The sequence below is a fragment of the Carica papaya genome, chromosome 6, assembly GCF_054855325.1.
Source record: "Carica papaya isolate Zhongbai chromosome 6, ASM5485532v1, whole genome shotgun sequence".
NCBI classification, from domain to species: domain Eukaryota; kingdom Viridiplantae; phylum Streptophyta; class Magnoliopsida; order Brassicales; family Caricaceae; genus Carica; species Carica papaya.
The window spans coordinates 6,004,433-6,017,554 of NC_142314.1; the positions used below are offsets into that span (position 1 = coordinate 6,004,433).

The following is a 13,122-nucleotide window of genomic DNA, read 5'->3' on the forward strand; positions in this document are numbered from 1 at the left end:
TTACCCGCTTCTGGTAGGTCTATGCTTACTTGTGTATGTTTTACTTTTATGGTATGTCAATGTCTTCTAATAACCACTGTACTAACCCCAGGCTGCTATGCTCTTGTATTTTTATCTTTTATTCTGGATTCACTGCCTCTATTATTCAGCATAGATTGGGATTTGATTTCTTAATAGATGGAAGTGATTGTGATTTTTATTTGTTAGGGCTGTATCAATTGTTTTCTTCTTGACATCCATGAATCATTTTAAACTTTTGACGCATATAATCTGATACTCCTAAGATTGAAGATTTATGGGAACATACTTGGGGTAAAGGTAGTTATGTAGAATTGGATTTTATGGATGACGTTAGCTAATAAAACTTTTGATGGCCTGGCATATTGGAGCCACCGGTAAGAATTCATTATGTTGTGATTGCTTGTTTGTCATGCGTTGAGTTTGTCTGATAAGAGCAGGTATTCGTTATATTGTGATTGAGCTTGTCTGAATTTGGTATTGTATAAAGGGTTTATTGAAAAGATTAAGGTGTTAGAGGTCAAACTATGAATGCTGTGTTTGTCTGGCGGTAAAGTATACGTATCATATATATGTTTATATATGATTTGTTGGGGAAGATTTGTGGATATGTGGATTGCTTCATTTGCCCAATTGGTATCCTGTTTCTTAGGTTGAACAGAGCTTTTGTTTCTATTTGTTGTAGTGCGTAGCTTAAATCAAGCAAAGTTAAAGATAATTTTTTTGTGGTCATACCACAAAACTGTTTAGATAGGGATAATTGTTTATATAAATGTGTCATCCATAACTTCTATATATAATATTATGTGGTTAACTTAATACAAAATTAGTTTAGTTTGGTATGTAATGATATTAATAGATTATTAATTAAGGCCTTGGTTTGAAAGTTGGCTGTGAGTCATTCCTTTATCACAGAAAATATATATATAAAAAAGCTGGTGATCTGGAGATAGAGGGGAAATTCTTTGGGCTTTGTTTCTTGTACTTAGCTTTCCAACTAGTAATGAACCGATGATTTCTATGCATTATTTATATATTTTTCCTAAAAACTAAAAGAAATCAGAAGAATTTGCTTAATAATTTCAACAAATAATAAATGACAACATTTAAATCTTAAAATTTTATCATATAAATAAAGAGAATGTATAACAATTGCCTTTTTAAGGATATAAATTCAAATTTTATTGAGAATATAAAGTTTATAATTTTGTGGGTATATTATAAGTAGTGTTTGATTTATAATATTTGTTGTAGTATAACGAAAATTTATCTTACTAGTATATTGATGAAGATTATTAAATTTTTTAGTTAAAATAGTCATAACGTATTGAAAATTCACCAAACCGTTTTACTAATAAAAAATAAAAATAAAAATTAATTACAAGTTAGGACCTACACTACAATTATCACCCGATCTAGAAAGCCACGTAGTTCTACAAATTATAAATTGAAAATGCGTTAAAAAAAAAAGGAGCAAAAGAGATTATTATGCTTATTGTCACAATATGTCTCTTATTATAATTTTATTATATAGTGCTTAATCTGAATACTTAAATACAACTTACATTATACAAATAATAAACAAACTATGTAGTATATCCTTTTAGAACTTTGCAACTTTAACAATAAAGTATATATATATATAATATCAGTTAATCGTGCTACAAATTCTGCGAATTTCACCTGAAGTGTCAGTTTTTACTTCGATGTTACTCATTTTAATCATCGATCGTCCAAATTCAATATTGAAGGCTGATCCGAACATGCCTCTAACACCCAAAAAATGTTGAACCAAAATTCTTGTTGAAGCATCGCTCCAAAGCGCTTGATCAGATTGAAGAACTCCTTTGCCATCTCTCAAATTTGCAAAGAAAGATGTGTCAAATCTATTTACACTACCAGTGTCTAATGCAACACGCATTGATCCATCACCATTTTCTGGACAAAGAATTTGCAGTTGAGGCAAAAACATACGATTAATAGTAGAATCGTGTGTTCCAGTTCCGTTGAAATTGAATAATCTATCTCTAAACAATTGACATGATGTAGTACCAATAGTGTGACCACCTGTTATTCAAAAAATACATATAATTAATAAATTTATACAATCATCGCCATTTAAAAATATTACTTATAATTAACTATTTTATAGTAGAGAATTTTAATTGATGCTCACCAACAAGAACAACAAGATCTTGGGTATTGAGACCCTTATCAGCAAACTTTTGCTTTTGCACATCAACAGAATCAGTAAATCCAGGCAAATTCAGAGCTTCAGATGCCAATGAAACTGTTCCATCTCTACGTCCTGTAGGCACTGCCCAGTTTGGTCCATTGGTCTGTGTACACAAATGTTATATTAGTTTAATAAAATAAAAATCTTATAAATTATATGTAACTATAAATTGACATAAGGATAAATATAATATAATTATAATTAGTTAGCAAGTTACCAAGACAACGGAATCACGGGCAGCAAGAGTTAGAATATCAGCACATGAAACAATTCCAGGACATGCCGCTTCAAGTTGATTTTTAGCATCGTCGATAACGTGAAATCCATGCAATAATCGATTTGGAGGAGCTGTTCTCTCGGAGTTAGGTCCTTCGAGAAGAACTGAAGCATCACATCCACGAACAAAACAATCATGAAAATGAATCCTCAACAAGCCAGGAGCAATTGTAGGATCTGAGCGAAAATGAGATTGCACAGTTGACCTCACAATGGACTCTGCTTGAGGACAAGTCTTATAGTAGTAACCAACTCTCGTTCCTTGGCCATAGACAGAAGTTGCTGCCATGGCAGCCAAAACAAAGAGTAAAATTAACAAACCAGAACGACCCTCCATTGTCAAAACAAAAAGAGTTGTAGGGTTTTTGAAAAAATGAAGGTAAGCAGTGGGGAAGTGTAAAAATGGTTGAATATATGATACTGGTTTTTGAGTGGCAAGTTAAACAAGAACGTATTTTATAGAGCTTGGGAAGTCAAAAAGGAGAAAGATGAGAGTAAGCAAAGCCGGCCATTAACGAGTACAAGTGGCTAAAACGAGTTGGAATCTCCATTAATGCTTTCAGCTTTAGCCAGTATGTAGTCCCAAGTGATCAGTACACTTGTGGTGGTAGGGTCGAGTTACATCAGACGGCTCTGATCAAACGAACCTGTTTGAATCACACGTTTTCTCGACTCATCTTTGTATCTCTCCTTGGCGCCCAGCTTGAAGGTGGATACCCAACCTCCATTAACGTGCGTGGAAGAATTTTCAAAGGCTTAACGATGTGGAGCCAAGTAGATTTGGTTTCTTCCCAGTTGCAGCAAAGCACTCGACTGAGAAGAGTTTTTCAAAGCCTAGAAAAACCCGGCCCGACAAAAGGCCCAAGCCCAGCTCTTGAGGCCAGAAACGACTTCGTTTTGGGACCTTCGGTTTCCTTCTTCCTTGCGTCGACAGAGATGGATTGGGTTAAAAAAAAATGAACAACAAAAAACAGAGGAAGATAGCAAGTGGAAACGTGTCCGATGATGATATAAGCCGGTGAGGGTTGGTAGAATGACGATGATGATGATTGATGGACAATTTAAGGCTGAAAGAAGAAGAGAAATGATGTGACCAGGAATCAGAGCAGGTCGTCGATTGATGAAGAAGAAACGCCAGGAGATGGCGTGACGGAATAAATGAGCAGCGGCGGATGAGGAGAGCCATCAACCTGAAGAAATTTGATGGGAAGACTCGGCTGTAAAAGGAGCCGAGGTAGGGCAAGCTAATACGGAGAGAAAGGAGGATCATTCTCTGGGCTCTTAGGTAAAATCTATAACACTATTCTCAGCTTTTAATCCTGAAAAAATTGATTCGCTGATTGTATATACCATGAGTGAGTGATGATTTGAGTATCGATATCAGTATCTCAATTCAATCCTAATCTGATCGTTTGCAGTAATTTTGGTGGAAATGCTTAATTTTGAGTGTATCTGCAATGGGTTTGATGATATGAGTGTATGGTGTTGCCTGAAACTTCTCCTTGTATCTGAAAACTGAATCAAATTAGTATATTCTCTATTTTGACATTTTTGCCAAGTAGCGATGCTGATGCAGTACCTAAGATTAACATGCAATCTGAACTCATACATACACAATTAGCATTAAAATTTAAATTAAACAAATCATTTCTACTTAATCTACAATTAGCTTGTAATTGGAACTAAGGTGATTGAGATGGAAGAAAAAAAAAATTGATTAAAATGCCACAAGAAAATTTTAGTAAGTTGAAACCAATTCTTGATGAACATTGAAGAATTATACAAATTCCAAAGAGTAACATCTAGCCAAAATTGTTTTATTTTCATAGCATAAGAAAGAAAGGTGCATTTAAGAAAGTCTTGTATGCGAACTGATCTCAATCCTTAGAGGATTAAGAAATAATATTACTCCTTAATCTAATCTAATCCTAAGGGTAAGATCTAATTTAATGCTAAAACTCAATCACAATAGACAAGTGAATAATTAATCCAGGTAGGATTCATGAACCAACTCCCAATCATAATAGAAAAAATGGGTAATAAATTCCTGTGGATCGTACATATAAACAAACTCCCACATAGCTTAATGACTCCTATATATTGCTATGTGGCATAAAATCTCATAACTAAAAACCAATTCCCATATTACACACTATACATGACTACTTAATGAAGATATTGAGCTTTATTATTCATGAATTTTAGTTTAAAAATTCGGCTGGTTGACTTGTAGAAGATTAATAGGCTACTTCTCCATGTGAAAAGACCATTTCTTTCATGGCTCTCCAAATTCGACCCAAGGATTCTTTCTTCATTGATCTATTTTTGAACATAAACTTGAAAGGTTTGCTTGAGTGTCTTGGCCCATAATCTAGTGAGTAGCCCACTTGGCATAATGATGTTTGGTCCATGTGGCCCATGTATGTCTTGAGTTGTGTTTGCATTATGCTTGTCTCCTTGGACACGTGTTTCATTATGCTTTGTGTCTTGATGTCCATCAAATCTTTTGGATCATGAATCTATAAATAACATTCCTTGTATAATGAGGAATTAAGACTATCCTGGTTGATTGGTTAACTTGCCAAAATTTAAATGAATGTTGCATGTATGGTTGTTTTGGTGCTGTCAAAAATTTTTTGGCATTTCCAAACGCTAAATTTGATTGTTCCCTTTCTTTTCTTTTGATGTTGTATATAAAAATAATAAAGACTATATTGCTTGTGTGAAATCTGGCCAGAAGGCAGGAGTAATGAAAATCTAAAAAGTGTTGGCAATCCCCTTTACGTAACAGTGGGGAAATGAAATGAATTGCATTTTAGGGCTTAATCATACATGGGGAATTTGTGGCATGCCTGAAAAATATGCTATGGTAGTTTAGTGTTATCTAGGCTGTAAAGAATTCCTTGGCTGTCCAGGTTTTGGTTAAAGGGATGAATTTTCTTTCCAAATTCTTTCTATAAAATGTGCTTGGAAATGATTCTTGACACTCTTGAAGGACTTCTTCTAAATCGTTGGCATGTTAAAGCAGTTGGTACGAAAATCTGAAAATAAAGAGTCAATCATCTTGTGAATTTAAATTAGTTTATTCTTTTTTTTTTCGATGAAAGACTTTAAATTAATTAGCATTACGTAATATTATTATTATTATTTGTTATCTTCTTTATACAAAGAAAATACTTTAAAGCACTCGAATTCTTAATCTCTTGAAAAGAGATAAGGAAGTAAGTTATTTTATCACAGGCTTATGTAGTATTATTTTTCTTTTTTGGATCATAATTTCTTCTCCCTCCCATTTTAGATTCTTGCATGGCATTAATTTTGTTGTTTGTTTGAAAATAATCAGCAAATTTCTTTTAGTCTGTCATCCACTTATTTTCATTTGGTATCATCTTTAGAATACAATTTTTTCTTAAACTAGATCAATATAATTTTTAACGTATAATCTCGTTTCAAATAAAATTAGTAGCAGCTTTTCTATTTTCTAAATAGATCTTTTTTCAGAGTTTTATCTTACATCAAAGATTGTGACTGATTCAACATACAACACACTTGTCTCGGACATGTGATATTTCTGGTAAGGATATACATATATAAATATATATATGTGTGTGTATATATAGGCTGTGAAGTCAACCTGGAGGCAAAAGCAAATGAAGATGGCCCAAGAGCGGTGATAAAGGAGAATCACAGTTTCAAAAAAGCTAGAAGTTAATTCAAGAGTTGTTAGAGTTTGTCCTGTTAAGACTTTTTCTGAGTCCTCCACCGTACATGGAAAAGCTTACTTCAACTTTCTTTGATGTGATTTTCCGCGTTAATATTATAATGGTTGTCTGTCTCCGTCAACCAATAATTTCTCTTGGACTGCTTGTTTTATCTCCTTGCTTGGTCCTTGTCCTTTCATGATTATGATGATTGGATCATATTATATTCCTTTCATACATATTAAGACTATATAGTTTCAATATAATTATATATACGTATATATATAAATTCGGGTACTTGGGTCGAGAATTAATCAACTTAGAATGAGAAGAATTAAGTTTAGATAATGTAATTTATTACAATTGCAATATTAAGTTTGAGATTATGATAATACCCTTCAATTGTCAATTGTCAAAGGAAGAGCATCTGCCAATTGCTAACCTCATTAATGTGCCAACATGGCTTGCTTGTTGTTGGCAACCCAAATGTTATTAAATGGTAATATAATCACTTCTAACTTTTAATATTTATATTTAGTTATTTGTATGTATTTTATTTGGGTCAATTCAATGTCTAATCTACATTCAACTGTCTTCATTTATTATTAATTAACAGTGTTTGAATGCAATGTTTACATATATATATACATATGATGTGACACACTACATAACAAAGTACAAAATAATGATTTGTGTTAGATAGGGATATTGGTCAAGAAAAAAATAATTTAACTACTAAACATTTTCTTAATAAGAATTATAAAAAATAATTATCTGTATTACAAAGAATGTTTGGACAATTATAAAAAAAAATATTATATTACATAATTGACGTAGTAATTTTAATAATAGAAAGATATTATATGAATCTTAACGAATATATATATATATATATGTTCTGACTAATTATAAGTTTTATCGACAAAAATTTTTGAGAGAGAGTTTTATAAAAAATGTTAAAGCTGTAATAACGTGAGTAATCCACAATTCAAACCCTTGAATTAATATCGTGGTTTTCGAGTTTGGCGACTAATTATGACGAAGAAATGGTCTCTATATTGTAGTCATTCTAAAATTTTCTTTAATCTGCATATATATATATATATGTGTGTGTGTGTGTATATATATATATATGTACGGCTCGAATATATAAAAGAACTTATATATATGTCTTGAATCTTTTTTTATTATTATTATTAAGAAGCTTATTATGTATATACGTTTGTAATTTGAATCTTGTTTCTAGTCAAAATTAGATCTCAGAAATACATATTTGGACATAATCAACTTACCATCACCTTGCTTTCACTAAACGTGCATGTATTCCATGATATGTCATCATTAACGTATATGTGTATATATATTATATTTGTTTTGAATGCATAAAATTCAATGCCAAGTAAACTTAGAAATACAAATTAGTAGACCAAGATTAATTTTTTTTTAAAAAAAATTAAACCTAAAAAAACTTAACGTTTTTATTTCTTTTAAAACATTTATTATGGCTGCCATATATATATATATATATATATATGTTATGGACTTTTTATTCATAAATGAAAAACAGACGAAATAGCTGTCTGAGAAAGACTTCAAAAAAAAAAAGGAAAAACAAACTGTAGACTGAAGGCGTCTTGGTAATTAGTCAAATTCAGCTAGTAGATAGCAATACGTACAGCGAACATATATATATATATGTATATATATGTGTGTATGTTTGTGTGTGTGTGTGTGTATATATACATATATAGGGTTAAGCTGTTTGTATTGACGAATTCCTTTTCAATTTTATGTCTATTAATCCATTCTGATTGGTGTCTTGGATCTTTGTGTTATCTGGTTGTAGTGAAATGTTCAAACCGTTGACAAAGATAGTTTCTCTTTTATTTTTTTTTCTTTGACGTGAAATTTAAAATTCCCATGCAATAATAATATATAATTATCCATTAATCCATCACATAACGAATCTAAGCAGACTAATCTTACCCGATAGCTTCTGCTGAATATTCCTATACCGCAGTTAATTGAGCAGCCAGCAGCCCTTAGTTTGCGCCATATATATAATTATGTATCGTATGTATATATACATATTTAAGCTGTCGCTCTTTTTGTCTCCATATCTCGTTAACCACCCTGTGCTTCAAAAATTAAGACGACAATTGTCTTAAATTTATATTTACTTTAGATTTTTTTTTTTCATTTCTATATAATTTTTATTCATATAAATTAAAATTTATATTATTTTTATAAAGAATTATATTCTATAATATCACAAGATTCGTGATTAAGGAAGAAGTATTATGATATGTTAATACACGAGGGTGATAGAATAATAGTTGACAATTGAAACTTAGATATCAAGCGTTGACAAATATTTATTTGACCTAAACTTAAACATCATGCCATCACGTAATTAATTAATTAATTAATTAATCAACACATGTAATTAAGCACTTCACTCAAGTAGTGCCCAAGGTTGAATATCAGTACGTAACAAAGTACGATAATTATATTAATAATATAAATATTTTATGTAAAATATACGAAACTTCTCAGCCATGTCCCAAGATCTTTGTTTAATTACAATTAAATTTTTTATTAAATAATTGATATAATTTTCCTTAAAACATATATTAAATTAAAAATTCCAATAAACTTAGCAGTTGCATTATTTATTATATTATATTATATTATATTAAGGTACAAATACTAGATTCTGCTATATAATATTTAATTAGAGTTAAAAAAAAAAAAATCATATATTCCTTAGATTATTTAATTAACACATAAATTAACAAGTGGAAACTAGCAGTCAGTCCGCTAGAAAAAGTAGGGAGAAGGGCCAACCGTTGCCAGAAAGTTTCATTTAATTAATTTATGAAATCGTCAATATATATATATATATAACCATCAATATAAAGATTAATATTAAAGACAAACAATTATATAACAAAAAAGCTAGAAAATTATACAATTCAGTTGAAAAGAAGAGGAAAAATAAATTAAAAAATATATATATAAATATAAAAGAAGACATGTGAACCTTATCCAATACATGTCTCTTTCTATGCTTACATCCTCCATAAGCTACTTTGTTACAATACTTTTATTTGATTGAATATAGCTTACGCTATAAAGAACAAACGATAAATGTAAATATATGACATGAAATACTTTCTTCCAATAAATGTTCAACTATTAATTAATAGCAGTGCATACTCGACGAATTTCACCTTGAGTACCTGTTTTTACTCTAATATTACTCATTTTTATCATTGATCGACCAAATTCAACGTTGAACGTTAATCCAAGAATACCTCGAATACCCAAAAAGCGTTGGGCAATAGTTCTAGTGGAGGCATCAGTCCAAAGTACTTGATCGGATTGAATAACTCCCTTGCCATCTCTTAAGTTTGTAAAGAATGATGTATCAAATCTACTTACACTACCAGTGTCAAGTGCAACACGTTTTCCTGGATTACCATTTTGAGGACAGAGAGCTTTTAGTGTAGGAAGAAATGAAGGACTTATTGAGGGATCTGATGCACCAACAGTTCCATTAAAGTTGAATAATCTGTTTACAATTACAGCACAACCTGCTGTACCAATTGTGTGTCCACCTGTTTACAAAACAATATAGTAAGAAATAGTTATCTCAAGTTATATAATCAATAATTGAAGAACATAAAAATTAGAAATAAATTATTCAGAATAATACTCACCGACAAGGACGACAAGGTCTTGGGTGTTGAGACCTTTGTCAGTAAATTTTTGTTTTTGCACATCAACAGAGTCAGTAAATCCAGGCAAGTTAGCAGTATCGGATGCTAAAGAAACTGTTCCGTCTCTTCGTCCAGTAGGTACTGTCCAAGTTAGTCCTCTAGTCTGCATATATTTAAGTGACGTTAATCGAAAAGAACTTTAATGTGCTTGATTACTTACGAATACATATTTTAGCAATATAACTACATAATGAAATAAAAATAAAAATATTAGATGAAAACTCTCGTAAATTATTACCAGAACCACAGAGTCCCGAGCAGCAAGGGCAAGAATATCAGCACATGAAACAATTCCAGGACATTCTGCTTCAAGTTTGGACTTAACATCATCAATAACATCAAATCCTTTTAATTGAAGGTTAGGAACTGCAGTTTTCTCAGTGTTGGACCCATCAATAAGAATTGACGCATCACATCCGTTGACAAAACAATCATGAAAGTGCATCCTTAGTAAGCCAGGAGCGACAGTGGGATCAGAGCGAAAATGAGACTCCACAGTTGATCTCACAATCGACTCCACTCGAGGGCAAGTCCTAGAGTAAAACCCAACACGTGTGCCTTGGCCTTGCACCGAAGTGGCAGCCATGGCAACCAAAACAAACAATAACATCGAGAAACAAACACCAGTTTGCTCCATTATTTGCTAAATTTCTCTGCGTTTTGTTCTCTTTGAGTTGTAGAATGAAAACGGGTTTATGGGTTTTGCAAAAACCGGAGAGCGAAATGTAGTGAAGGTTTTGTGTGATATTTTTTGAGATGGGAAACATGCGGATGTATTTATAGGATTGTGATGTCAACGGAAATGGAGTGGGCAAAAAAGTCAAAAAACACGGCCACAAAAAACAGTGATAAGGGAGAGGGAAGAATTCAAATATATTTTACGCGTTATAATATAACCCCAAGAGGGGGTAGTGCACTTCAATCTGGATGTTTTAACATATTATATTACTTACTCAGAGAGGTGGGTTTGACATGCCCATTACAAGAATCTTTAGTAGAATACCACAATGATAGTAAAATTGGCGGCTATGAATTTCTAAATTTGTATATTTTAGGATTTAAATACATGCATAATTTGTATTTCGGTCTATTAAAAATTGATAAAAAAAAAATATTGAACAAGCAATTGAAGCTATCGTAGTTTGAGACAAGTGTGGTTTCCATTATATATTGCCGGAGAACTTTTACCAGCTACCTTTTGGTTCAATAAAGTTTACTTTAATTTTCCTAAAATATTTTAATTATATAGATGAAATAGTCGAGTTCCATATTTACTCATAAAAATACAAATAATTTATGCAAAATATAATGTTTCAAAAAATCTTTAAACTCAGACCAAATATGTTATTTTAGTTAATTCATAAATATAAACTTAATTTTTTACTTTTTATTTATTTTTTATATTTAAATAAATATAATTAAATTGATATTTGGAGCAATTTATAACATACTGACAATTAATTTGTAGGGGTGTATGGATATATGGGCTTTTGGCAAAAATGAGATTTGGTTAAGAGGCTTGTGCATCTGTGGGCTTGTGAGGTCAACGTAGAGTTAAAAGTCAAAGAAGACGGCCCAAAAAAAAACCGTGATATGTAACGGACGAAATAATCCAAGAATACATACTTTGTCTTGTTAGGACTTCGTCTCAGCCTCCATAACGAAAAGGGATGGTTCGTCAGAATCACTTTTTTTTTTTTTTTTTAACTATTTTTTCTACTTACTTTGTTTTCGTTACTGGACCACTTAGTCTCCATGATTAGATATATATATATATATATGTATATATATACATAGATGATTGGATATCATAAACCCACCCAAAAGGCAATCAGTTTGGTAGAAAGGTTATATCAATATGGACTTTTTACCATATATGACATGTATATATATATATATATATACACCTATTAGAATTTGATGTAGTTAAAATGGCGGCAGCTATATTACTGTTACTATTATAACTATATAATTAACGTAATAATATAATAATAAAACAGTGGTTACTTATTTTAATTTGACATAATATATAAAAAATTTACGGTGTTTATTTTATTATATGAAATTTGATCAACGTATTTTTTCAGTACACCAAAGTATTATTATATATATATTTTTTTTTTTCTGAACGCATAAAATTCAATGTAATGGAAATTAGAAATGCAAGTAGTATACCAAGAGGAAATTTTTTTTAAAAAAAATAGACCACCAAAGCTTAATGTTTCTACTTAAAAAAAACCCTAATTATGGCTGGAAGATATATATACATATATATATATATATATGAATGTATGTATGCGTATATGTTGGTGCGTTATGGACTTCTCATTCATAAATAAATAAATAAATAACACGTGAATTATTAGAGCTCTCCAAGAAAAATACAACAAAATGTAGCCACAAGGTGTCTTTGTAATTAGTCAAATTAGCTAGGAGATGGCAATACGTAAAGCAAACATATATCCATATATATATATATATATGTGTAGTTAAGGGAGTTGTATTAATATTTCATATAACTTCAAAATATTTTATTCCTTATTGGCGTCTTGGATGTCTCTGTTATCTTGTTGTAGTGAAGTATTCAAACTATTGCCAAAAATATTTACTTTCTTTTCCTTTTTCTTTCCCGTGAAACTAAAATTGCCATGCAATATGTGTAATCCATTATTTCATTACGTAACGAAGCTACGTATACCAATCTTTACTTGATAACTTCCGCTGAATTTTATAAGTATACATACGTGTGTGTGTGTGTGTGTATACATATAGTATATGGCAATTTAAGAAGCAGCAGCCTATTAGCAGCCTTCGCTTACGTAGTTTTCAAAATATGTAATATAATAAATATTTTAGCTATGGGGGTCGATTATTCTGTAGTACTTTATTTTGGAAAATGTTAACTATGCAGTTCTTGACCAATTATACGTTTGATTTAAGTATCTTGTCTATGATTTACACATACATACGTGTATATATATATATAATCAGTATATTGTGTATGATTTTTTCTTGAAAGTTAAGTAGTATTATATTACGTAAAGACCAATTAATAATTTACAATCTAAATTAAATATAAGAAATTAAAACTGAATCCACGGAAATACTC

At 30.9% G+C, this 13,122-nt stretch overlaps 2 protein-coding genes and 1 long non-coding RNA gene across 3 annotated transcripts; 1 reads left to right on the forward strand and 2 right to left on the reverse strand.

Annotated features, from left to right (window-relative positions):
* Positions 1–1,488: 1,488 nt before the first annotated feature.
* On the reverse strand, positions 1,489–2,971 carry LOC110822406 (peroxidase N1-like). Its single transcript, XM_022052524.2, has 3 exons — positions 2,472–2,971; positions 2,195–2,357; positions 1,489–2,085 (listed from the first exon to the last, which is right to left on the reverse strand). The coding sequence occupies exons 1-3, from the start codon at positions 2,865–2,867 to the stop codon at positions 1,667–1,669; spliced, it is 978 nt and encodes a 325-aa protein (XP_021908216.2). The 5' UTR covers positions 2,868–2,971; the 3' UTR covers positions 1,489–1,666.
* Positions 2,972–3,078: 107 nt separating this feature from the next.
* On the forward strand, positions 3,079–6,403 carry LOC110822413 (uncharacterized). Its single transcript, XR_002541255.2, has 2 exons — positions 3,079–3,815; positions 6,032–6,403. It is a non-coding gene; the product is annotated as an uncharacterized LOC110822413 (long non-coding RNA).
* Positions 6,404–9,229: 2,826 nt separating this feature from the next.
* Positions 9,230–10,749, reverse strand: LOC110822397 (peroxidase N1-like). Its single transcript, XM_022052513.2, has 3 exons — positions 10,252–10,749; positions 9,954–10,116; positions 9,230–9,851 (listed from the first exon to the last, which is right to left on the reverse strand). Exons 1-3 carry the CDS (start codon positions 10,648–10,650, stop codon positions 9,430–9,432), a joined length of 984 nt encoding a protein of 327 aa, XP_021908205.1. The 5' UTR covers positions 10,651–10,749; the 3' UTR covers positions 9,230–9,429.
* Positions 10,750–13,122: the final 2,373 nt, after the last annotated feature.

What these genes read in the sequence shown, in the direction of transcription:
- LOC110822406 (XM_022052524.2), bottom strand. Translation starts at nt 2,867, where the DNA reads ATGGAGGGTCGTTCTGGTTTGTTAATTTTACTCTTTGTTTTGGCTGCC. An exon ending in CCCGTGATTCCGTTGTCTTG is followed by an intron (nt 2,358 to 2,471) that starts GTAACTTGCTAA and finishes TTGTGTACACAG; the next exon opens with ACCAATGGACCAAACTGGGC. An exon ending in AGATCTTGTTGTTCTTGTTG is followed by an intron (nt 2,086 to 2,194) that starts GTGAGCATCAAT and finishes TTTGAATAACAG; the next exon opens with GTGGTCACACTATTGGTACT.
- LOC110822397 (XM_022052513.2), bottom strand. Translation starts at nt 10,650, where the DNA reads ATGGAGCAAACTGGTGTTTGTTTCTCGATGTTATTGTTTGTTTTGGTT. An exon ending in CTCGGGACTCTGTGGTTCTG is followed by an intron (nt 10,117 to 10,251) that starts GTAATAATTTAC and finishes AAATATATGCAG; the next exon opens with ACTAGAGGACTAACTTGGAC. An exon ending in AGACCTTGTCGTCCTTGTCG is followed by an intron (nt 9,852 to 9,953) that starts GTGAGTATTATT and finishes TTTTGTAAACAG; the next exon opens with GTGGACACACAATTGGTACA.